We start from the raw sequence: 26,170 nt of genomic DNA on the forward strand, positions 1-26,170 counted from the left end.
CTCCCTCCCTGGGGATGCTACAGCCTGGATCTTGTATCTTGCGGGCCAGGAGGCCTGCCACCCCCATCAGGTCTGCAGTCCCCTCAGAAAGCCAACAGACACCTTGCCCTAGAAGGACCCTGCTTTCCTACCCACTTCCAGATAAACAAGGTGCCAGCTGCCTTGCCCTGCCCATCGGCTGGATCCCCAAATCCACTCTCACCCGGCCTGACTCGTTACCCACACTGGCGCAGTCACACCCTGGGCTTCTCTGCACCCTGTGGCCCCGTGCAGCCTTCTCTCCCTGCCAGGTCCCTCTTCTTGGGCTGCGCTGAAGGGCAGAGAGCCCTCTCCTAACCAGCCCCCATGCGTTCTCTCGGGGCTGATGACACACTGTCAAAGCGTCTACAGTTGTGTTGTCTTTTGCGCTGGGGGATGCTGTCTTTCTTTTGGGTAACATAACAATCCTGTGAGCCCATCGTTTCAAATAAACACAGCTGACCTTCTATTATTGTATCAGGATCAGGCTGGCCGGAACACCAGGGCCCCTGCTTCCCTGCAGCACATGCCGCTGACAGGCTGGCTCTGTCTGTGCTGCTGCCGGCCTGTGCCCCCTGCCCAGTCTTGGCCTCGTCCCCACCCCAGCCACTGACGTTCAAGGCTGTCCCCGCCTTGGCCTCCCCCTGGCCTGGGAACCAGGGGTCAGAGTCTGAGCGGCCGGACCCTACCAGCAAGGCCCTCCCAGTGGTCTTCTGGAGCCAAGCTGGCCGACTCAGAGTCTGGCTTGTGTTTCTCTCCACTCCCTCAAGACCACTCCCCAGCAGGGGTGGGCGCCCAGGGCGGCCACACTGTGTGTGTGTTTGTGGGCACGATGCAGCCTATGACAGGGGGATGGACACCTAAAGATGCTCCACTGAGAGACGCAAGGCCGATCCACAAAACGAGGGGCATTTCTCTGGTCCCAGCTCACTGGGGCTCCTGCACACCTTCACTCCCGCCCCATCCCCAAGAATGGCTCTCTGATGTTGGCACACACATCTGAGGGCTCCCGACTGGACGACAGCAGACTTTGGGCTCTGTATCCTGGGCTGAAGCAAGGGAAAGGAAGGAGCTGGGCGGGGGCCAGGGGGGTAGTGGGAGACCATCCCAGCCCTGAAATCCCCCACTCCACTTGGAGGGGCTTTCTTGATTCTTAAAGAAGCAAAACAGAGACTTTACCCTTGAATTGATTCAGTCAGCCTCCAATTATCTCCCACCATGGAGGTTTGGGTCCTCTGAAAGAATGACTAACCCAAAAGTCCCTCTGATTCCGCCAGGGTAGGCAGATGGACACACACAGGCTGTCTCTCTCTCTCTCTCTCTCTCTCTCTCACACACACACACACACACACACACACACACACACACACGCTGGGTAGGGAGCCAGACCCAGACTCGCACAAGCCGCACGGCCTTACGTTGAAGGCCATGTGCAGAGGAGCACACAGCCAGGCGTGCAGAGTTCCAGATACACACACGCTGCGGGCTCGCAGGCACAGCCAGCACAGGGGCAGACATACAAAGACACGCAGCTCTGCGCAAACACACACACACTGACTACCAGGCACACCCCTGGGGGCTGGCCAAACACACCACCACCGTCACGGCACCACTCTGGCTGCTGAGTGCAGAGGGGGCTGTGTGCTCCTGGTCCCCAAGCTCTGTAGGGAAGAAGATAAGGCTAAACTGGAGGCTGTGCCCCAGGGGTGGATCAGTATCTGGGGTTCACTTACCCGGTGTGGGTACTCTCCACACTGACCCTGGGGAAGAGAAGGAAGGAGAGGAGGAATTAGACCCTTGTTGGGGGGCTGTACCTCGGGGGCAACCTCAGGACTTGGGGACGCACCATGCACGTGCGTCACCCGCCTGCCCCGCTCTGCCTTGGGCTGAGCTCTCTCAGGCAGCAGAACTGATTCCCTCCCTCGAGCCTGGCTGGCAGCAGGGAGGTAACCTCTAGGGCCTGCCCGGACGTGGCCCTACAGAGCCAAGGGCAGGACTCTGGCTATGGTGATACATCACATGCCACGACAGCAGAGTCAGGAGTTATGCTCCGTGCCTGGCTGGAAGTATCTTCTGGAAAGGCTGACCCTCTGGGTGGGTCCACCCAATGGCTCTGAACAGGAGCCCCTGGATGGGAACAGTAGACACCAAGGCAGGCTATGGGCAATGGGGCCCTCGGAGAGGCCTTCCGGGAGCCGGGGGTGCCAGGTCCCTGCACCATCCGCCTGGGGACAAGCCCAGAAGAGCCCCCATCAGAAACTCAAGGAGGCAGAGAAGGTAGGAGGCTGGGAAGAGGGCCAGGCCAGTGGTTTACAAACTGACACCTCAAAATCCTAGAGGCTCATGGAGGTGCTCAGGAAATACCGTGGGGGTGGCAGGCAGGATGGGCAGAGGAAGAGGCTGAGAAGGACCAGGCTCCAGGCTGTGCCTTCCACCCAAAAGAAGAACCCCACGCAGGGCAGTTTCCCTTCTCTCTCTCATATACCATGTACCACAGGGTACAGGGGATTCCCCTGGTTCTGTTGCTAAAAACTGAAGTTTGAAAATAATCCTTTCTACCTGTTGGAAGGCTGCTTCTTGAGATGAAAATTCTAGAAAACCTCCATCAGCTTACCTTTTCTCCTTTTTGTCCTGGAGGTCCCTAAGAAGAGAAATGAGACAGTTAGAAACTGAGGCTAAGGACTCAGGGCCCAAAGCCTCTCTGCTGGGAAACACTGGGGCGAGGTACCAACTGGCTATCCCGGGGGACCCGCCAAGCCCTGTGGGGAGGAACACACACACACAGGTGAGTGGCACACAGAAGGCGGGCAGAATCAGAGATGCAGGCCTGCGTGGGACTGTGCAAGAAACTTTTTGGAAAGCCTGGAGTCCCGAAGGCTGGGCTTGGCCACCCACGCCAGGTCTTCCTGTGCCCGAGATGTTGCAGCTGGTGTGGCCCAGCTCCTTCATCCACCCGTGGACGTGACTAGGTGTGCCCTGCCCCCCGCACGCGGCCGCGATGAAGAACAGGTGCCATCCTTCATTCATTCCCGCAACCGCCAGCATCTTGTGGGCCAGCCACGGAGGAGGCTGCAAGGTCACGTCAGGCAGGGCTCTGCTACTGCGCACTCACGCCACGTCCTCACGGAGCCAAAAGCACCTTCTAACTCCTACCCTCCAAGGCCTCAGCATCAACCCCACTGAACCAGAAGGGCTTCTGGGGACACAGGGGCTGGGGCAGCGCTGCAGACTTTGGGGGTTTTGGAGAAACCTTTGGCCAAAGAGAGGAAGCAGGAAGTGGGCGACTTAAGCCATATTCTGGGCTCCTCGGAGGAACATAAGGGACCTCGGGGTTTCCATCCAGGGTGTCTTGTCAAGCTCGCAGAGCTGAGGAAGGAGCCCGGGTGCAGGGTGGACCTCCTCAGTTCTCTGAGGAGGACATGTGTCCAGCTGGGTCTCTCAGGACCCTGACCCGAGGCCAGTGCTGAGGAGGCTTCACGCCCGGCCAGTGTGGAGGGGAGGGGGGAGGATGGCACACCTTGTTTTGAGGACCCCCTCGGAGGCAAGGCTTTCAGGATGTGCTGAGCTCACACCCGCGCTGGCCCGAGAGGAAAGCGCTGGCGTCACTCCATCTCCCGGACGAGGTGACGGAGACAAGGCCCTGCGGCTCAGTGAGTGGTGGCACTGGGACCGTGAAGGTCCAGCTGTGTCCACTCTGCCACGCGCTCTGAACTGGGCTGGACCTCAGGGGGCAGGGCTTCTAAACTTGGCTGGAGCCACAGGCAGGGTCCCAGCCTCTGGGGCCCTGAGCTCCCTTCCATCCTGCAGGCCTTCCTGAGGGCCTGTGAGGACCCACCTGCCAGGCCAGTCTCTTTGGGGTTTGAAGACCTCAGGATGCCCATGGACAGATCCATCTGGGTGGGAGGATAGCCTTCTTTTGTCCCCAACTTGACAACTGGACTGACCACCAAAGTGGGAAATTCCCAGGAGGTTCATGGGAAGGGACAAGTGGTCTTTGGGACAATCCATGTGGCACCCCATCCTATGCGGTTGACTAAGTGTCTAGCCTCAAGTTTAGCAGAATATGATGCATCTGGCAGGGAACCAGACTACAGGGGACCAGGCCACACTCTCTTGGGACAGAGAGAGGAGTATGATGAGAGAAGGAGGGCCAGGGGCCCAGAGAAAGAACCCAAAGGCTTGGGACTGCAGAGACTTGGAGGACTGAGTCCAGACGTCCCAAATTGTGGCCCATGGGACAATCGTGGTCCCCAAGGTATTTTGTTGATCCCACACAGTTTCATTTCAATAAACTGAAATATTGAAGAGCAAGGAGAGTACAACAAAAATCTGAATTTCAAGTTTCTTTTAAGTATTTCAAGGTCCAACAACACATGGCACCGATTAGCTCTTGAGGCCGCCCCTTTAGGACAGGTCAGGGTGATGTGCCAGCTTGGCACCTGTCGTGCTTCCTCTGTGCCAGGCACTGTTCTAAGCACTTGGTGTGGATTAACTCCTCTCATCCTTAGGACAGCCCTGTGAGTTGTGGGACAAGCCATGAATTCAGAGTCCTGGTTCTCCTCTACGCCACTTGGGGGACCCCGATCCTGTCTACGCCTTACATCAGATTCTCGGGGCTACTGTGAGGTGGGTGGGGCAGAGGTGACCCCCTTTTGACAGGTGAGGACACAGGATAAGCATGTGAGGGTGAGCCCCAGCCCCCCACGTTGTATGCCCAGCAGCAGGTAAACCATCCAGGAAGGGAGGGGAGTGGGAGACGGACAGATGATAAGCGGGCCAAGATAATTACACTAGACAGCGTGTTGAATTAATAGCTTGGGGTCCCCGTGCCAAGCCAAACAGAAGCCTAATGGCTCTGTGGCCTGTCGGATTTTGACGGATGACTATGAGGTGGACGGGTGACCTATGACACTGACGTGAGCTCATGGGAGAAGGGGTGGCCCTACCCTTCCCTGCTCAAGTTAGTTCTGACCCTGGAACAGATGGGGAAGACTCACGGGGGGTGAAGTGGGGTGGGGCAGAGGGATGGCAGAAAGAGGAGTCCCCTAGAAGGGTCCCTTTCTTTCTAAACAAAGGGCCCTGGCAGCAGAAGGAGACACGGTGGAGGGTAAGAGCCTACCACGTGGGTCTCACTCCCTGTTCTGTTATTTAGGAGTTGTGTAACCTCAGGCAATACACACAACCATTCTGAGCCTTGATCTGCCCTTTCATAGAGTGGGATGATAAGCTGTTAGGAGGATTACAGAGCAGTGCCCTGCTGATGGCCATCACTATTCCTTCCGGGGTGGCATGGACTGTGTTAAGGCTCTCCAGAAGGTGGGAAGGGGCCAGGAGGAAGGTGGGGGCAGAGGTCTGCTTCTCTAGGTCTGCCTTGTGCCCGGCTGGGGCAGGAGCGCCTGGAGCCCTGGGTGGCCCAGAGCAGGGAGCATGCGGAAATCAGGCTCAGGACGAAGTGCTGGATGGGTACCCCTCGGCCCCGCGTGAGTGCTGGATGAGAGTGGCGGTTTGGGAACACTAGCTGCTAATTCCGTGTGACACTGGCCAAGCGCAGACGCTCTCTGGACCTCCCTTTCCTCATTCTTCAGGTGGAGAAGCCCCCTGCCGCCTCTCCTCCCTGCGCTGAGCGAGGACCTAGGGGGACGCGTCGCACCCAGCCGGGGAGTGACCATGGGGCGGCCACTCCCGCTGCCGGGCAGTGCTTCTGTGTGGCCCGTGAGGGCCAGGCTGACCCCCCACCCCTCGAGGGAAGGAAGGAAAGCTGGGTCTTACCATCTCCCCTTTTGGTCCGGGGCGGCCCTGGAAGGAGAGGAGCACGAGTGCTGGGTGAGTCGTTTGCACCCCAGAAGTACCCCAGCCCAACCCCCCAGTCACACAGGGCTCCTCCCGTGAACGTGTGCGTCTGGGGCCCAGTGAAAAGGATTGAGATGAGCAGAGGGGAGCTCTGGACGGGAAGCAGCCTCCATGTGGACTTGGGCACGTGTCGGGGCTCCACGGAGACGGAGACTCCGAGGAGCACACAGGAGGCGCCCTGCGGGGCTGCGGGCGAGGGCGCGAACTAGAGCCCAGGCTCCTTTCAGAACGAGCAGGCTGAGCTCTCCAGCCCTCTCCCCTCCCGCGGCCTCCTTGCCTCATTACCTTCCAGCCCCTTCCAGGAGGCCCCGGAATCAGCAAATTCTAGGATGGCTCTTGCTCCAGATACTGAGTGCAGCTTGGAGGCCGTGGACTTGTGCCCAGGGTAGGCTCATGGGGGGACAGGGCAACTCATTCAAATGGCCCCTCCTCCCCTTCCCACTGGCAACGACTTTCCGCCCCAAGAACGTTCGTTTTATCTGAAGCATCTTCCAAGGAGTCGGGGTCTCGCAGAAGGACTAGGAGACCCCGGGTGAGTGACCTGGACTAAGCGAGTGGGGGGAGCCCACAGCCCGAGAGGGTCCACTCACCGGTTTGCCGTCAAGCCCAATGGGACCCTGAAAGAGAAAGAGGCCAGATGTAAAGACCGAGCATCACAGCTGTCCTGGCAGAGAGGCAGCCTGGGAGGTAGTTAAGGGCACAGGCTCTGCACCGTAACAAGTTAGGGTTCACGTCTCTGCTTCACCACTTGCTGTTATGGGATCATGGGTAAGCTTAAACCTCGGTTTCCCATTCTAAAGTGGAGAGTAAAAGAATCTCCCACGAGGGGTCTTTGCGAGTGAACGAAATGCCGCCTGCCCCGTGCTGGCACGAGGGAGAACCTGACGGGTGGCAGTCGCCACGGTATCAAAGTCCTTTTCACCTCGAGTGGAAAGTGGAGGGCGCGTTTCTGGAAAGCAGGGCTGGCCAGCACCGAGGCCTGCGGGAAAGGGGGAGCTGCTTGCTCCCTGCCCTCCTCTCCTAATCTGTCTTGGGCCTCAGGCAGGGCTCCCAGGACATCCAGATGGCCACGTGACTGCCCCCAGCAGGCGGATCTGCTCTCAAAGCCGGGTCAGAGGTGGCCTCTGAGTGGTGCATCATCTGCCCCACAGCCCAGGGTCCTGCAGGGCTGGCCAGCCTGTGGCTTCACAGCCTGTGCTGCCTGCCACCCCTCTAGTTCCGTGTTGACGTCCCTGTCCCCTCCTGCACTAAGAGCCGAGCGCTGGGCTACCCTCCTCAGTTACTCTCCACGAAAGGCTGCAGGACAGGGTCCTTACCCATGGGAATGTGGAATGGCAGAAGCAGTTTGAGGGCCGGCCCTGCCTGAAGTTTAACACAGCCAGGCCCAGGAGTCGCCAGGGACACAGCTGACCAGTCCTCTCCACTTACCGGAAATCCAGGAAAACCTCGAGTGCCCGGCTGACCCTGAAAAGAGCAGGAGAGGAGTGAGTGTGGTCGAGGAGGAGAGGAAGCCACACCTTAGTCCCCGGGTCACCTTGGCTCCCAGAGGATCAGTGGTTTCCCTCCCACTCCTCTGTGATCATCCGTGAGAGACACAGGCTGGGAGGCAGGATGGAGGAAGAAGGAGATGGACCATCCTAGGAAATCTCCTCCAGGGAGTGGGGTGGGGAAGGGAAAAGCAGGTGGCCAGCATCCTTTGGGTCTTTCTGGGAAGTAGCCTCCCAGAGCTCCTCACTGCCCACCCGGATGCTCTGAACCTCGGCATGGGCATGGGATGGAGAGCAAGGACAGTGGGGACGCAGCCTACAGCACGCTGAACGCCTGGTCTGGGCTCGTCTAAGTCCTCTTCATTTACACAGTCATCGTTCATGGCCACCTACCTAAGGATGGTTTGGATATTGGAAATTGGCCTTTGGAATGTGTTTTCAGACCAGAACAGGTCAGATTGCCCACTGTCCTCTCGCCCTGGCTAATAGGGCTCTCCTGGTTGGGCAATCTCTGGGTACCCCGATCTTTGTGGGATGCAGAGCAATCATGTCCATTTTTCCGGAGGTACAGAGTGCACAGATCGGTATTCAGGTTGGAGATTAGAAGCAGGTTCACTGGCCAGATTCAGGACAAAAGAGAAGTGCGGAGGCGAGAAGAAGCCTGAGGCTGTGCAGACCCAGGGCTGGGACGGGCTGACCAGGAGGTCCAGAGTGATGGAGAGCTAAGAAGCCTGGGTCCTGGCACTCCCCTTCTCAAGAACCAGCAAGGGTTCTCTTCTGTTCACATATCATTCAAGGTCAGCCTCAATCTCATCCTGATGCACCATTTTAGCTCCTTTCCTGCCTCATCTTCCTACCTACTCTCTGCTTGGGCACCCTGGCTCACCTGCCTTTCAGTGGACACACCACATCTTTCACACGATTAGCTTTCAGCTTGAAGTCTCCCCTTGACTGAGATGGCCTCAGTCTCTTCCCAAGCTTGGGGTTTTGACTCTGGCAGACTGAGTTCTAATCGTGTCTCCACTGCCACCAATGCCTATGTGACTCTGAGCAAATGGCTTAACCTCGCTGTGCATCAGTTTCCTCAGCTATAGAATGGGGATAACTGTATAAACTCATAGGGTCGTTCAGCTATATTTGTAAAGCCTATGGAAATGGTAGCTGCCATCATCAGATGTTTGTTAAACTGAACTGAACCTAAGAGCACCAGAATAAAGCAAGGTTGTCTTTGATCCTATGTCTTAGGATCAATGGAGGTTTGTCCTTGCCAAGCAGTAGTTTCAGAATTGGACCTTATCCAGAGGAAGATTCCTCTGGGTCCAACTGCTGTAAACCTGAAACACCTCCAGGCTGCTTGGATCTTCCTTGAAGCTGTGGACATGCATGCCTAGAGGCCTCTGTTCGGGGGATATGCTCAGGGGACAAGGCTGGGTGGGATGGGGTCCCTGCTGTCAGGGTCCAGGCAGGGAGCCAGCTGGAGCATGCTGTGGGCCCGGGATGGGCTTGTGGGAAGCATCCCAAAGGGCAAGAGGGTGGAGATGCCACTCATGTACCAGAAGGGCCCCAGGCCTCCCTTCCCTCAAGGATAAGTGTTGCTAAGAATAGCACTAAGGAGAAAACCCGGAAACCACCCAGTGTAAACTTTCAGCTACGCTGAATGCTGAGAGGCCTGAAGAAAAGGTCAGGAGGAGAGGATTCCAAGAAACATCTTCAAGTCCCACTCTGGGTAATGTTTACATGGTAGGGATAATCACATGGTTTGCTAATTACAGAGCTGTCCCTGGTAGCAGGACGCATCTCTCCAACCCAGAGCCAAATCCAGGGCTAACCAAAGCTTTTTCAGGGATCTTGGGAAGAATGTTGTCATTGACCAAATGGAAACTGGGACTCTACTTCCTGGAGAGGTTGGGCCTTGGTGAGGCATTTGGAGAGGCTTGGAAATGGATTTTAGTTTCCATGTCTTCATATCTATACTGAAGGTGGACATCTCTTCCAATGTTTATTGACCCATCCTATTTATTTGTGAACTGCCTGTTTGTATTCTTTACCAATAATTCCTACTACGTTTATCTTTTTCCTACTGATTTGAGTAAAGCTCTTTGTCAAGAATAGTAACTGAGAGTCATATGTGTTGCAAATATTCTTTCCAATTTGGCATTTATCTTTTTTATGGTATATTTTCTGCCATATGGAAGTTCTACATTTATGCCGACAAACATATCAATCTTTTCCTATGGCTTCTGGGTTTTAGGTCAGGTTTTTTTTTTTTTTTTTAATTAACTAATTAATTAATTAATTAATTTTTGGCTGTGTTGGGTCTTCATTGCTGCTTCATTCTCCAGTTGAGGCAAGCGGGGGCTACTCTTCATTGTGGTGTGCGGGCTTCTCATTGCGGTGGCTTCTCTTGTTGCAGAGCACAGGCTCTAGGCGTGTGGGCTTCGGTAGTTGTGGCACACAGGCTCAGTAGTTGTGGCTCGCGGGTTCTAGAGCACAGGCTCAGTAGTTGTGGTGCATGGACTTAGCTGCTCCGTGGCATGTGGGATCTTCCCAGACCAGGGCTCGAACCCGTGTCCCCTGCATTGGCAGGCGGATTCTTAACCACTGCACCACCAGGGAAGTCTTTAGGTCTTTTTTTTTTTTTTTTAGGTCATGTTTTGAAGGGACTTCCTCAGTTCAGAATTATAAATGTTTGCTCATGCTTTGTCCTCATATTCTATGGTTGCATGTTTTACATCTGAGTATTTTGTTCATTTGAAATTTACTCTGATTTCTAAACTGTTTGTCAATTGTCTCAGCATCATTTCCTGAACAATCTATCTTCTCTTTCTATTGTGAAATGAAGCCTTTACCATGGACCAAATTCCCAGATGCGTTTGACTTTACTTCTGTTCTATTTGTTGTTTTAATTGCTCTGTTTCTATAATACATTTTGATGGCTGGTAGAACAACTAAACCCCTCCTCCCCTACCCCGCTTACTCTATGTTTCAAAAAGTTTCTGAAATTCTCATAACTTTTTTTTTTTCCAAATGAAATTGAATGTTATTTTGTTGGACTCCTAACTCCACCCCCCAGATTCATGGGTATTAGGATCATGTTAAAATTATGGATAGATTTATTTGTAGATTAATTTACAGATTAATGTTCTATCCTTCTATACAAGAACAAGGGAAATAAGCTTTACATTGCTCTCTAAAATCTCTTCCTTTAATTCAAGGCCAGGGAAGAGAGGGAGCCAAGTGCATCCCTGTTTTTTGGAAGTGGACCCCTACGTCTACTCCTCCCTCCCTACCTTCCTCCTGCCTGCATTTGTGTGGGGTAAAGCAACATAGACAAACTGAAGTTTCTGGTAGGAAGGACGCTACCAGGAGCTCTCCCTTCCCTCTTATCTAACCCTTGAAAGAGGGCCAGTCGTGGATCTGTCCAGAGCCTGCCTTATTCTACCTCCACTACCCCAAGTCAGTGCTGGCTATCTTTTAAGCAAGACGCTGCTGGTAAATGCTTAATCATGTTGGGGAGAGTGGGGGAGGAGAGCCCTGCTTTGTACAGCATTTGCCAATTTCTGTAAATCTGTGATTCTGTAAATACTCCCACCACAGCCCATTTTAAGCTTGAAAAGTGATGTCACTGAATGCAGAGTTGGGAGGGGGTGTGTATGACTCACCCTCGTGAGCTGCGTCCACTCACTCTGACCTCTGGCAGCAAACGGAGGGCCAAACATTACAAGGACATCCCAAACCTATCACCTTCAGATTGAACTCATCTCCCCCCGCAAAATCTGCTTCTCCCTTTGGGGAAGGGCACTGCCAGGCACTCTGTTACTCAAGTCCGAAAGGTGGGGTCACCTTGAACTCCTCGTTCTCCGTCAATCCCCATTTTTATCATCACTAAATTCCGTCAATTCCCCCTCCAACATATCTCGCCAGTCCAGCCCTCCCACCAGCCCCACTGACTATGCTCCAGTCCAGGCCTTGATGGTTACAAGTCCCTTCCAGCCAGCCCCGTACCTGCAGCCTCTTCTAAGCATGCTCCGTGCTGGAGCAGGAAGGATCAGGGGAGCTTTTTAAACTGCAAATCTGATCGTGTCCCTCCTCAGCAGAACACAACCCAAGGGGTCTGCACTGCCCTCGGGGTAAAATCCTGACTCCTGAACATTGTGTCCTTCATGATCGGGCCCTTGCTCACCTCGCCAACCTCCCTCTCACCATCCTTGCTCTTGCTTTGCTCTGGAAAGAACTTTCCCCATTTCTCCGGTAGTTTACAGGAACCGCTCCTGCCTTGGAGTCTCAGCGCTCCTCCTCAGCCTTGTTACCTGGGACCTCTGTTCCTCCTTGATCACAGTTTAGTTACCTCTTCCTCCTGGAAGCCTTCCCTGCCTGCCCTCACCCCAAGTCAGGTGCCTTCTCCATATCCTCCACAGCTCCCTAACCGTCCCCAGCTGAGCGCTGACTGTCTGTACTATAATCACTATGGGATGGCTTCTCTCTGCAAAGGGGCAAGCGGGCTGCAGTCAGGTTTTCATCGTCTACCCAGCACCTAGGATGTCGTAGGTGCCTGACAAATATTAATGGAACGAATAAACGAAGAAACACTCAACGGGTGTATTGACCTGGTGTCTCCTTGTGAATGAGGGCTGGAAGTTCAGACAGCTCCTCCTGGCCCCTGAAGAGAACCTGGGGTCTCCGGGAAAGAATGAGCTCCCTTTGAGATGGGGGGCATTTCCTAGCCTGGCAGCTGACCTCCCCAGTGCCTGTGGGGCCAGCCAGCATCTCGGGGTCCCAGCCTCCCGCTCAGTTTAATGGGGCCCACTGCTCCGGCATCTTGCCTCACTGGAATGTGAACCATCCTTCTCCAAAGTGCCCGGATGGTGCCCCCTTTGCACGGACCGTTTATGAAGCTGCAAGACAGGAGGCAGGTGGCCCCTGAGAGTGGCAAGGCTAGTTCTCATTAGCAGCATGTGTCCTAGGCCCTTCCTGGCTGAGTGGAAAGCCACATGTTCCCCATCATCCCGGGCCGCAGAGGGCTTGCCCACTTGACCTCTACCCCTTAATTGCAATCGGTCCCATGGTCTTCTGCGGTCCCCTGCTCTCACCAGCTCCAGATGGCTTCCTAGGAGGAGCTAAGGGGGTTGCCCTGGTGTCTAGCGTGGACTCAGCAGGGGTGGCCCCAGCCATCTGGGTGAAGGTCACACACACAGGCCAAAATCTGAGGACACTGGGCTTGATCAAGCCTCCTGGTGCCATAAAGCCTCTCCTAACATCAACACAACACTCACAGGGAGGATTGTTTTTTCAAGGTAAATATCCTTTTTAAACAGTAGAGCTTAAAACATGGAAGGCGGTGTTGGGGAAAGAATGCTGGCTTTGGAATGAGGCCGACCGGGCCCAAACCAAGCTCCAGCACTGAAGAGCCGTGTGACCACAGGCCAGTTATGGACCTCTGTTTCCCGCTCTGTGAAATGGGCTGGCAGCTTTCCTGGGGGCTGGAGGGACTGAAGGAGGCTGGTACATACACAGGCTTTCAGCGTAGGACCCAGCATGTCTCCTAGGTGTCCAGGAGAGGGAAGCTATTGCTATTACTGGAACAGAAGGTACTTTTCACCCCTGGAACCATGTCCAGCGCAGTGGGTATATTTATACACGCTGGGCTGGAAGCAGGGGGAGCTGAGGCAGACCCTACCCCCGGAGCATATTCTCCAGAAGTGGGGCCTTTTCAACCACTTCTAGGTATCCAGCTGACATGACACTGCTGAAAGATGCCGCTAAGAGGGTGTGAGAGGACCAGCCTGATCCACACGAGGGAACATCTGTGGTCAGACCAGGAGGCAGACAGAGATGGTGGCCAAAGGGTAGGGCCTGTATTCGGTGTTACTGCCCTGTCCTCCTAACAGGTCCACCCCAGACTCAGTCCTTGCCGTTGGATCCTGGGGGACTGTCTTTCTCTGTGAGCTTCCCATCTCCTAGTCGCCCCCTGGCTGGGTACCCCACCTGGGCTCAGGGCATCCACACTGTGGCTCGCCCAGTACACGAGGGGGCTTACAGCCCATCGGGACGGTGGCCACGTGAGCCAGAAGCACAGGTGATGGGAACCCCGTGGCTGGGTAGCAGCAGGGGTCAGAGTGTAGACTCTGAGCACACGGCCCGGGCTGAGTGTCAAATCCCAGCACCATGGCCACACTCTCATGTATGACCTTCGGCAAGTCACTCAGCCTCTCTGTGCCCTGCTTTTCTCATCTATAAAATGCAGGTGCTAATAGTACCTACCTGTGGAGTTCTCGTGAGGATTAAGTGAGCTACTATGTGTAAAGGTCTTAGGATACTGCCCGCCACAGAGTAAGTGCAAAGTGTCAGCCCTCAGCACTGTCGCGTGGTCTGAGCTGGTAGAAACCTTGCAGGGAAGGCCTGTCCACGCAGCCCAGGACCCTTCAAGCCCTGCCTCCAGCCCAGGCCCCCGACCTGCCCACCAGCCCTGCTCCCCAGCTCCATCCTTCGGCTACCCTCCCTCTCTGACCTTCTCGGCTCTCCCTCTCTGCTCCCAGCTCTCACCATAGCCCCTTCCTGGCTGCATAGCAGTCAGGGCCTTGGACGTAGCTTAGCAATTTGCTCTCTGACCCCTCTCCTCTCCCTAGTCAGTGGGTAAGAGCCTCCTGCTTCCCATTGAAGGCAGGGGAATGGGTAGGGGGGCTGCATCACCCATTGGGCTAGGCTCTGGGAGCATGAGGCTAGGCCTCTGTGTCCCCACCCCCCTCAACCATGCACGGCAGGTCAGGAAGAGAGCACAGCAGAGCATGGAGACTGCAGCCTGTTGCTGTGGGGGGAGCTCTGGGCGCCCGGGGTCCTGGGTTCTAACGCTGCTTCGGCCTCTATGTGTGGGACCCTGGCCAAGCCCCTTCCTCTCCCCAGGCCTCAGTTTCCCCTTCTGAGAAGGCTGTGTTAGACCATCCTTGAGGTCCTTTCCACCCCGACATTTGGCGATTTTATCGAAGTCCCTTGGGTCGGGCGCTCTTTGAGAAAAACAGCCATTCCTCCTTCCCATAGTCACACTATCTTCCCGCAGCATCGCCCACGCCCCCCTTTTGGTCCCTAAGGAAGCATATCTGAGGGGAAGGCTCTCTGCTTTTCCCAAGCCCCCAGCCACTGGGTGGAGGGGATTGGGGCCCAGCACTGAGCACAGAAACAGGGCCTTTGAGGGCGAGAGGCGGGTTGGGCTCTGGCAAGAGCAGGGGTGGGTGCTTGGCTCAGGAGACCTGGGCTCTGGGGTAACTGCTTCCTGGGCTTCTGGAACGTGTCCCCGGGAGAGCTGGAGCGCGGCCACCACCGCCCTCCCGGGAGAGGAGCCAGCACTTTCTCCCTCTGCCTGTGAACAGCAGGCCGCCTCACAGCTGCTGTCGTTTCACGGCTAGAGGCTAGGGCCTTGTGAACCCTCCCGAGAGGCTGTAACTGAGGTAGGTTTCGTCAGGCCGCCTGCTTTAACATCAACAGCAGCACTGAGGCCTGGCCCAGCGGACCGCGTCCCCCGTGGCGGCCGTCACACCCAGAGGCGTGGCCAGGACCCACGCTGTCCCCCCACAGGCCTCCTCACTAACTCACCCATCCCTCCACCCCAAGGAAGGGCAAAAGCCACTTACAGGGGGGCCGCGGGGACCGATGATGGACATCCCGGCATCTCCTGGGGCGCCCTGTGGGGGAGAGAAAGAGGGAGGAGGGGGAGAGGGAGGGGGACAGGGGTGGGAGGGGAAGAGTAGAAGGGAGCAGCTGGCAGGTGGGGAAGGCGGAGCGGGTGAGGGTGGGCCCCAAGAGCCAGACGCCAGAGGACAAAGCGGGGCAGAGGATATGGAGGAAGATGAGGGACCCAGAGGAGAGGAGATGAAAAGGGAATGGACGGAACATTCGAGAAGGATTGAGAAGGGCAGTGGGGAAGCAGGAGGAACGAAGAGAGAAGAGACGTGAGCAAGAGCACGTGATGTGGGGACCGGGGAAAGAGGGCGGTGGGACCCCAGGCCGGGAAGCGGGAGAAGAGGATTCAGTGCAGTGATGGGCAAGAGGGGGCACAGGGAGGGGGCAGGGGGAGGGAGGGAGAGAGGCCTCAGCTCAGCCATGGCTGCTCAGGCCCCAGAGGCATGCCCACAGGGCCCCGCTCAGGATGTCCCCAACCTGCCCCAGCCCCAGCCAAGTTTCACACCCCCTGAGGTCTTCTTCCCCAGCCCCAAATGGCCACACGGCTTCACACCCTGTAACTGCTGAACAGCAGCCCAACCCGGGCCGGAGCTGCTGTAAAGAGAGGGTGGGGAGAAGACACACACTTGCTGTGTGGGCCCAGCAGCCCTGAGCCTGAAGGTTGGAGCTGCCTTGGCTCCTAGTCCTGGGGTGAGAGTGACACAGAGAGGTTAAGTCTGGGGCAGAGTTTTCAACGTAGAGAGGATGGTGGATGCTGGGCTGGGGGCTCAAAGTACCATGTGGTCCAGCTGCCTAGATACACCTCTGTGTGTGTGTGTGTGTGTATGTGTGTGTGTGTGTGTGTGTTTCTGCTGGGGGCTGGGGAAGGGTGACAGGAGAAGGATGAAGGGTGTATGGAACACAGGTGGGGGTGAGAGGTGATGCTCTGGCAGAAGGATCCAGACTGTGCCCGGCTGGAGGAGGGCAGGATGCTGCTTCCCACCAGGAGTCCACCCCTCCTGGCAGAGGAGACACCCAGGCCTCACTTCCAGGTCTTGCTCTGCCATCATGGAACCTCTCTGAGCCCACATACCTCCTCTGTGAAGGGATGCTGAGAGCGGCTCTGCTGCGCTTACAGGGCAAAGGACGGAAATGCATTTGTAAAATGTCATGCCTCACACGCAGGTGAGGAGTGATTTCAAATTAGTAACTGTTTATGCCATTGTAATTACACAAGGATTTTTATACAAGGCGGTGTAGTGTGATGGTTAGGAGCCAGAACACCTGGGTTTGAAGCTCGGCTCTGCTCCCTGACAGCCGACCTTGGGCTACTTAACTTCTCTCTGCCTCAGTTTCCTTATCTGTACCGCAGGGATAATAGCACCTGTCTCATAGGGTGGATGTGAAAATCTCATGAGATAATGGTGTAAAGTGCTTAAAAGAACACCTGGTCTGCGAAGGGGCTAGCAATTGTCTGCTATTGTCCTTATACAGTGATTGTGTCCCCCATCTTTCTCCTGGGTGGTTTAGCCCCCCCCCTGTGAGGGTCTTCATTTCATTTGGAGGACAGCATAGCACAGTGGTTAGGGACCCCAGCCTTGGAGTCAGACACCATGGGGCTCCTCGCCAGCTCTCTCACTTTCTGCTGTGTGACTTTGAGTATGTGACCTTGCCTCTCTGTGCTTCAGTTCCCTCTCATGTAAATGAGACTACTAAAGCCTCCCTGGAAGGGCTATATCAGTGTTACTTGGGAGAACAGAGCAAAACACTTCAAACTGCGCCTGACACAGTTTATGCTTAATACATGGTAGTTGCTATTGTTACTGTTGTCATTGTTATTTTGGAGACGGAGACTATTGCAGAAATACATGCTGCAATGTCCAGGCAAGGAAATACAGAGCTGGGTATCAGGAGGTCTGCTTTTGGCCCCCAATCATCACTATGGCTGTGGGATCTCAGGCGAGCCCCACCCGCTCTCTGGGCCTCATCTGTAGAGCGAGCTGGTTATAAAGCCTCAGAACCCACCCGGGCTGATGCTCCAGGACTGTCTCCTGGGTTTCTAGCTTCCTGGGAGACTCCACTCTATAACCTCGGGAGTCTGTCTGGGCGTTTCCCTGGGGACTCTCTTAGACACTTAGAGTGTCTAAGTCTGAGGGACCAGTGGAGGGCTAGGGAGGGGCTAGAACCAGCTACACAAAACAGCAGTTGCTGCTCTCCTTGCCTCTGGGAAGGGTGACTGCCTAAGGCTGAAATCAGTGCGAAGAGGCCACGTGCAGCCTCTGTGGGCAGGGGAGACCCCCTCAGCCAGGGAAGCTGGGACCTTAGTCCAGGAATCCCAAGACTCCTGCCCGATGGTGTGGAAGCTGTTAGGAAACTGGGCCGTGAGAGGCTGCGAGGGCAGAGTAGGCCGGGCTGGCATGCTCTGCTGGGGCCTGTGTGCCAGGAAGAGGGCATGGGGGCCTCTGGAAGCCCCCCCAAGAGTCCAGGAGGTGGAGGCAGAGGCTGGGGTGCCAGTGCGGAGGGGAAAGTGTGGACTCACCTTCTCGCCTGGTTGGCCCTTTCCTCCCTGTGGCGGCCACATGCAACATGGGGTGCAGGGAAGAGACAGGGAGGGAGAGAAAAAAGAAAGGATGAGAGAGAGGCACATACACAAGAATTCGTGTTAATGGCACAACGACCCAACACAGGAAGTCACCGTGAAATAAGAGACAAAACAAAACACAGATGCTGACACATGACAGGTCCCGAGTCCAACGAGCACAGCACGTGGACGGCTGGTGTCTCAGCCTGAGCGCCAGCCCCAGCCAGATAACTAAGAAGGAAACAGTGGCAGGGGCCTTACAAGGCCCCCTTGCCAGCTGTGTGTGTGTGTGTGTGTGTGTGTGTGGGTGTGTGTGGGTGTGGGTGTGGGTGTGTGTGTGGGTGGGTGTGTGTGTGACAGACAGAGAGAGACAGAGAGAAAGGAGAACACACCCAGGTCAGAAAATCGCCTCAGGAGCCGTGGCCCCAGCTGCCGGGGTCATTTGAGGAGGGGGTGGCCACGGGAGAGACTTTCCCAAGGACTGTGTGGTGAGGTGGAGTCTAGTTGTTCTGAAGGTCCAACCGAATACCAAGCACAAAACTGCCAATAGATGCGACAGGAGTCGTTAGGGGTGGCCAGGCAAGATGCGAGGAGGGACACGGGAAGACAGATAGAAGGACACACACATCTGGGGGATGGAGGATGTGGCCGGGATGCAGAGGAAAGTGGGTCACAGCCAAGGACCCCTGTGCGCACAGTGACCAGTGGATAGACGGCCCCAACCCACCCTCATTCGTGGCAGCCCGTGGAGCCACCTCTGGTGGATCATGGCAACAACTCAGGCATTTCACACCCACTGGCCACCCCAGTTCTTTTCAGGGGGTCCATGCCAGGACCCCTACTGGGCAGCCAAATGGGCCCATTGTCACATTTAAAATAGCACAAGCAGCATGAAAGCACCAAAGTGGTTTGAAAATAGCTTTGTGTAGAAGGAAATGGGGAGACCTCCTGTGGCTCTCCTTCCTGCTCCACCGGAGGCTCAGGTGGAACTTGGGGCGGGGGGAGACACATCCACAGGGCCCAAGAAGGAGGGCAGGAGGGGGCAGGCCTGGAGGGATTGCTTTGCACTTTGCAGGCTTCCCTGCAGGCTGGCAGCTGCAGGCCGGGTAGAGACTCCTGAAGCTTACCTGTCAGGAGCAAGGACTTTGGTGTCTTGGGTACAAGACCCAATTCTACCCCAATCCAGGGCAAACTGAGTCTCAACATGCTCATTGATAAACGGGATCTCGGAGGGATACGGTGAAGAACGTGCCTGGCCCAGGCCCACCCACAGCTAGCCCCTGAGAAAGGCGGCTGAATGTGGTCTCCCTAATCTACACAGGGAAGAACCCAGTGATAGCCTGGGGGACTCAGGGTTTGGAGTTAGAGAACTGAAGCCTAGAGACAGGGTCAGGCAGGAATTGCACGGTGCTGTGATCTGGGACGTGGTTGGACAGTTGCAGGCGGGGGTGGCCCAGGGTTCCCAGCCTGCATGTCTTGACAGACAGTTCTTGGGTAGCCCTGGGGAGCTCAAAGCTCTGTGACATGAACACTTGTGCTGAACCTCTGAAATGTCCCAGGTCCTAGGTCTAGGACTGTGGCTTCTTCCTAAGGATCAGACCCTCCTTAGAGCTGTGATGCCAGTGGGGGGGCCTGGGCAGGGTGAGTTCCATTATCAGGGTCAAGAGCACAGGTCTGGAGTCAGACTGCCTGGATTAAAGTCCCTGATCAGCCACTTCCTAGACCTGTGACCTTGGGACAGACACTTAACATCTGAGCCTCAGTTTTCTCATCTGAACAATGGGGTAGAAACTGGGCCCACCTCATGCAGGTCTCGTGAGGACCGAATCAGCTGATGTGTGGAAGGCCCTTAGCACAATGCCAAGCACACAGGCAGCACTTTCAAGTGTTAGCTATGATTTGGTGCCTTTTCTCTGAGCACTGAGTTCGCACCAGGTCAGCAGACTCACACAGGATGCCATACCCAGGCCTAAGGCCAACCCGGCCCAGGAGGTGAGGTTACCAGGCAAAGCATGTGAGTGACACGGAAGGATGGCACAGGGTAAGTTGGGGCACCGGGAGCCAGGCTGGAGGTTGAGGCTGGCGGCTCGTGGGGAGTTAGAGGTCAGACAGGGAGAGCAGCTCGGGCCACATCCTAGACTAGGCTGGGGGCTGGCGAGGCCAGCGTGTGGCAAGCATTGCCTTAGGCTGCCACCAGGTGCTGCCCATTCCTGCCAGCAGGTCCCTGGTGCTGGGAACTTAAAGCCTAGCACTAACCTTCCCATTTCTGAGATACAAGCTCCCTATCAAATATTACCTTTCATCATCTTATTGTTTTCAGCAGGAAACGATGAATGTTTTAACCCCCAGCCTCCTGCTGAGGATTTGGAGGCCCTGCCTGGAAGCAAGCCCTTTCTGCATCACTAGCCTCTGTCTAGGGAAGATGACTCCGGAAGCTGGCTCCACTGCAGTTTCTGTAGAGCATTTTCAGTTTGCATTTCTTGCCATCTTTCGCTGCTCTTGCCGGGGGATGGTTGCAGGAGCAGCTATAAATCTGGGGGTGAGCTGCCAGCCTCGGGAGGTCAGGGAGTGGAGTGGGTGGGAGTCCTCAGTAGTGATTGGCGATGAGCTTTATTCATGCCATTTTTGAATTTTTCCTTTGCCATGGCAGTTCTCTGGAGAGTAAAGCCATATTGCAAGATCGGAAGGATTGGAATAAAACTTTTCCCTCCTCCTTGAAGCAGACTTGGGTGGGGGAAGGGAGAGGTCCGACCCCTCCTTGGGGTGGGGTAGGCAACGCCTTGCCATGGTCTGCAGGACAGGCCAGCACGGGGAAGCAAGCAATGGCCACCCAAACAGGCACAGATGCTCCAACTCACCACACGTCCAGGCATCCCAATGGCACCTTTGTCCCCCTGACGGAGGCAGAAACATATAGATGTGACTGGAGCCAGGCCAGCACGTGAAGGACTCCATGGCTAGCTACACACCCAAGACCTGGTTTGCGTGGGCACTCGGGATGATTCCCAGGCGTCATGTGGGTGAACCCGCCCCTTTCAGTCCCCCAGACTGTCTGGTCGCATCCTCGTCACGCAGAACTTGAAGGCACGGAGCAGGGTGAGTGGCAGCTCCCGTGTGACAGATGGGTGAATCACTTCCCTTGGTCTACCTCTGCTGGAGCTGGGGAGCGGCGCCCACGTCCCCCAGCTCCTCCCCAGGCCCTCTGTCTGTGAAGGCCACCAACAGAGTCCTGCCCCTCGTCACCACCACGCCCAGCCCCCACCCCCTGTCCCGCGCCAATAGTGCGCCCTGTGGATTCAGCCGCAACAGGAGTTGCAGCTGCTGAGAGGAAACTGCTTTGTTTTGCAGCCAGGGGTTACATCTTCTCACTCTGGAAATCTGCTTATTAAGTTTTGTTCCTCCCTCTTTTGGTAGAGAATATTTTTTTGCAATCATATATGTGCAGACTCATAAAATCTGGGGTGGGGCTTGGGGTTTGCCAGGGGCCTGGAAGGCTGGAAAACAACAGGGGCTGAAAATCAGACGGTGTTTTTCCCGGCAGGAGCGAGCTGGGTTTGTGGGTTCCCCTGAAGGTTGGGCATTTCTGGGGTGATTCTGTGTCTGCTGACCTCACTTAGGCAAAACGCCCCGAGGGATGGTTTGCATCCCAAGATGTATGTGGACCCACCAGGGAATAGCAACCAGCTCTGAATTAGGCTCCTGTTACATGTACACTGTCAAGACTGAAGGTGTCTTTAGTCAAGCGTTCAGACTTTGGGAAAGAGTGGCAGGGTTGCAGCGATGGTTATACACATGGATCTGTTTCTTGAACCTCCCTGAACATCTGGATCTCTCTCCCGGGACTGCTGGGAGGATGCCAAGAGACAATGGTTCTGGAACGCTAACTCCAGGTGCCTGGCACCTGGTGGGTGCTGTGTAAACTGCATCTACAGGTAGTGAGCCCAGTACGGCCACAGGCAAGTGATTTTTATAAGCACGTGTGTACTTCACACTTTCGTATTTCACAAGAGACCAGCATCAGCAAATCTTTTTGTGGGTCACTCCCAGGTCCCTTTGCTCGGAAGCACGAGCAGGACTGCGACCCTTCCTGCTGAGGACGACAGGCCTGCTGGTCGTCGGCTCTGACATCCCAACAACCCACTCACTCTTGGGCTTCTGAATGATATTGCAGGATGTGTGTTTTGGTCTCTTTTCATTTCTTTTTTAAAACTAATGTTCTTTGCAGTCCTGGCCATAAAATGCTCGGGTTAGGGACTGGCATGGAATGGCCAGAGGCTGGAAACTCTGTGCGGCAGCCCCTGCTCTGAGAATTGCCCCCAAATGCTTTTTAAAGGTGGACATTGTCAGAAAAAAACAAAGTCTGCCCACATTCTCCCAGTCATCTGATTTTTTCCCCCTCCTTGGATTTCATGGGACAGAGTCCCCCGTCCTCCTTTGCTCCAGGGCTCGTACTTGCTGGGAGAGTTTTCATTTTCAAGCGCCAAACATTCGCCCACATGCATTTCATTAAAAAAGTCACTGCTGGACATGAATTCTAGAAGCTGCTGGTTTAGTCAAGAGGTTACAGTATAATTCATGTCTAAAAGAGGAGTAACTGGGATAAAGAGGGATGCACAGAGGCTCTGGAATCCAGTGGGTGTGGCCTTCAGTGCCGGGAGAGAGGGCAGCCTGGTGCCAGCCCTGGCTCCCCCCCCCACGCCCACCTAGGCCCTCTGGCTGGCTACAGCATCTCGCCTGAGCCACTACCCATCCAAGGGCCCACGGTATCCGGTACTCAATGCATCTATGCCCCAGGCTACACCCCACAGGGCAATGCCTTTGAAGACCTTAAAGATGGTCCTCAAATGTCGAGTACGGACCGCAGGAAACAGCAGTATGGGATGGTGTGTGGTGACACGGGACCTCAAACAGGTCTACAACTGAAGCTTGGACCATCGGACAAGCTGTTTTACCTCTCTCTGTTTCCTCATCTATAAAATGGGCATAATACTACCCATTTCATCAGTCAAATGTATAAAGAGGGATTAGGAGAGTGCCTGGCACCTATGAAGGTCTCAGTGAGACATGGCTATTAGTACTATTGATACTTTTGTCCCAGAGTCCCCGTGGTTACTTGACCCAGCCTCTCTAGCACTCAGAAATGGTAACAGGGGGGAAAACAAAGTTTTTGAGTCTACTCTTACCAGAGGACATAGGACAAAGCAGGGACAGTGGCCTTCAACTGAGCTGGTGCATACCAGTAAGGAGGACACCCAGTAAGTCAGGGGACTGCCTCCCCATCCAGCCCCCCATTATAGGGCCACCAGTACGGAAGTCAGGTGCGGCCCTGGATGGGCCTGCTTGCAGTCATTTGCCTGCCTGGGCCCCAGGAAAGGTGCCAAGGAGCTTCACCCTCAGCTGTAGGTTAGAGACGCTGGAGAGAGGCCTCCCACCCAGACACACCTGGAGGTAAAGCAGCCACACAACCTCTCCTGTCCTTGGATTGAGAAAGAGCCCGTGAGAGAGACGCAAAGGAAAAAAGAAATGACAGCTACTTACCGGAAGGCCGGGTCTTCCAGCAGGACCCTGAAATAAAGGGGGAAAGAGTGAAGTTTAGGAAGCTCCGGGTATTGTTCCACACAGCCCAACCAGCTGGGTGACCTTGGAGTCACTTGTGCTCTATGAGCCTCTGTTATTTTATGAACAAAATGAAGAGAGGGCCATAATCACTAAGCTTCCTTTCAGTTCTAGCATGCATCCACTCACTCATTCATTCATTCATTCATTCATTCAGAAAAGCAGTTAGCAGCGGTTTCCTCCGTGCCAGGCTCAGGGCAGGTGCAGGGAACAGAAAGACAAGAATGTCCCTTCATGTCTCTGTTCCTCAAGGATCATCAGGGCTCTAGACTCACCGGCATGTCCCCTGTCTCTGAGCCTCTGTGCCTCAGTGCCCCCCACTCATGTGTGCTGGTCCTGGCCTGGGAAAGGGCCCAAGGGGCTGGAGCTTGGTCTTCCCTGTCCTACAACACAGGGGAAGCCAGATGCCAGCTCTGATGGAGCCGGTCTGCCTGGGACACTTCTGCTGGGCCTGCCCCATCTGAGCCGATGGACCATGACCATGCAGCAGGAGGTGGGAAGGGTGTGGGCCTCTCTAGGGGGCCTCTTCCCCTCTATTGGGATGGTGAAGGGGGCAGTGGGACTTCCCTCCTTTAACGCCTCTAACTAGCTTCAGGCCACCCTCTCTACAATGAGCTGGCGCTGGCAGTGAAGTGGGAGGCTGGAGCCCACCCTGTGTGGCTCCAGGAGTCTGTCTTCACTGACCACAGCCATGTCTTTCTCAAACTCTTTTTTATAACCCTAGGACTCCTGCCTAGCACAGTTCTGGGTATAGACTAAAGACTCCATATGATGGATCTGAAATCCCACTGAAAAGAGGAAAACATTCAAAAAAATGTTGATCATAATAGATATTCACATAGTAATATGCACAGGAGGGGGCTCAGGAACAAAGCAACTTCCGAGAAAGTCATGTGTTTTTCACTCTGGCCCCCAACTTCCAGAGGGATCTGATACAAGAGGGTGGCGGAGAAACTGCTCTAGGAGCTGCCTGGTGAGGTGTCATGGGGCACCATGCAGAGTGGGAGGACCACCTGCAGACAGCTTCTGGAGCTGAGCACCCCCCCGGCACGGCCAGGGCCTGGGGTCAGGAGAGATGCGGTCTTGGTAAGGGAGAAAGAAGCAGGCTTTAGTTAAGAGCAGGGCTCTGGAGTCAGCCTGCCTGGCTGTCACTTACTAGTCGGTGACTTTGGGCAAGTCGCTTGGCCTCCCTGTATCTCGGTTTCCTCATCTTGTAAATGGGAGAACAATCATATCTACCTCTTGGGACTGAACGAGATAATTTGTGTAGAGCACTCAGCACAGGGGCCGGCATGGAGCAAGCGCTGAATGCTGCGATCATTAGAAAAGAAGAGGACTGGCCGGGAGGTGCGTGGAGCTGGCCCCCGGTCTCTCCCTCCAGAGGCTCTGCCATCAGGTGAGTTTCTCTCCTTCCAGACGTCCTGCTCTTCCCATACACCCACAGTGGCGCCAGGAGTGGGTCTCAGGGTGCCCACCCAGAGACAAGTCCATCTGCCTCAGGGCTGCTGAGGCAACGCAGGCAGCACCAGGAGTAATGCCCCTAGCACCACCCCACCCGCCCGGTCCCTTGCTCCTGAGGACATCCCAGAGGCGGGGGCGGGGGGTGGAGGGATGCCCCCACAGAGAACCAAGCTCGGGGGATGCTGGTTAGCGGCCCCGTGGGCACAGAGCCCGTGCCCACCCTCTCACTCTGCTTTGCCCCCAGGCACTAAAACGTAAGCTCCCAAGGCAGGCAGGGCACTTTCTGTTTTGTTCACGGATGTGTCCCCAGTGCCTTAAGGAGTGCTGAGCTCTTAGTAGCTCCTTAATTCATGTTTGTGAATGAATGAAACTGAGGGCAGGTACCACGAACCTGGGGACTCAGCCCCTTCTTTCCCAGCTCCGCAAAGACAGCTGGGGCACCCAATGTCCTCCTCAAACCAGAGCTGTAGCACTGAGCCAATACCCCTTCCTGTCATTTCTAAATGCTATCAGGGAGTGGGCCAACAAGGGGCCGCCACCTCCCTCCCGTCCCAGGAGGCAGACGGGCCTGTGGGGAGTTCCCAACCTCACACAGGGGGTCTAACCCCGATAGGGACAGAGGGGCAGTTTCCCCATTGCTCCTGTGTACTGAACACCGACATCACCTGTACACAGGAGGAACTTCTCTAGGGTCTCAGCACCAGGGAAAGCTATGCTTCACCCAACAGCCAGCGGTGCTCCCACCTTACTGCCCCCTGACTCTTGTAACAGCTCTGCTTCCCTCTTTGCTCTGACCACCAAGAAGCTCAAAGCTGCATCTGTGGCTCATCTGCACAGGATGTTGTGGTGTCATCAGCTCTGGATTCTCCTTGTTTTCTTGCCTCTGCTCTCCACACTCCCCTCCACTGTTTCCTTATCTAGTTTGTAAATCACCCCGAAATGTTTCTTGGAATAAGGTGGGGTAGAAATAAAATGAAATAGTAAATTAATTTATAAAAATACAAAGAATAATAATTTCTTCCTGAAAATTGAAGACTTGTCAGAATCTTTGGGGATCATCTAGGGAAGTCTTCTGTTTTTAGAATTTAAATGAGTTAATACATTCTAAATGGAAAAAAATATACGTACATACACACATATATATGTATGCATAACATATATACATATACACATATATACATATACATACATACAATTATATATATTCCTTACAACACCTGGATGAGGCAGGTACTATTACTATTCCCATTTTATAGATGAGGAAACTGAGGCACAGAGAGGTAAAGTAATTTGTCCAAGGTCACACAGCTAGAAGTGGCAGAGCCAGGATTCGGACCCAGGCGGCTTGCCTCCAGAGTCCATGCTTGTAATCACTTAATTACACTGCTTCCATAAAAGCACAAGAGCTCCTAACACATAGTAAGTGTTAGCTAGTATTTCAGCAAGGATCATTTTCAACCAGGGCTGGCAGCTGGACATCATACATTTCCTTATATTCCTTCAG

At 55.0% G+C, this 26,170-nt stretch overlaps 1 protein-coding gene across 17 annotated transcripts in view; it reads right to left on the reverse strand.

The window, feature by feature from the left end:
- COL13A1 (collagen type XIII alpha 1 chain) overlaps positions 1-26,170 on the reverse strand; it is a 279,468-nt gene that overhangs the window by 56,957 nt on the left and 196,341 nt on the right. For 15 of the 17 annotated variants that reach the window (XR_005016755.1, XR_005016754.1, XR_005016752.1 and 12 more), the window contains 9 exons: positions 23,128-23,154; positions 20,448-20,483; positions 17,548-17,574; positions 14,981-15,031; positions 7,297-7,332; positions 6,459-6,485; positions 5,788-5,814; positions 2,633-2,659; positions 1,752-1,778 (listed from right to left, as the gene is read on the reverse strand). Coding sequence is in view for 4 of the 17 variants with exons in the window: in XM_036827814.1 (XP_036683709.1) it covers positions 1,752-1,778; positions 2,633-2,659; positions 5,788-5,814; positions 6,459-6,485; positions 7,297-7,332; positions 14,981-15,031; positions 17,548-17,574; positions 20,448-20,483; positions 23,128-23,154 (285 nt within the window). In the remaining 13 variants the exon portion in view is untranslated. The remainder of the gene's footprint in view (positions 1-1,751; positions 1,779-2,632; positions 2,660-5,787; positions 5,815-6,458; positions 6,486-7,296; positions 7,333-14,980; positions 15,032-17,547; positions 17,575-20,447; positions 20,484-23,127; positions 23,155-26,170) is intronic. The other 2 variants (XR_005016748.1, XR_005016751.1) reach the window with 2 other exon arrangements.

This window comes from Balaenoptera musculus, chromosome 16 (assembly GCF_009873245.2).
Source record: "Balaenoptera musculus isolate JJ_BM4_2016_0621 chromosome 16, mBalMus1.pri.v3, whole genome shotgun sequence".
Taxonomy (NCBI): Eukaryota; Metazoa; Chordata; class Mammalia; order Artiodactyla; family Balaenopteridae; genus Balaenoptera; species Balaenoptera musculus.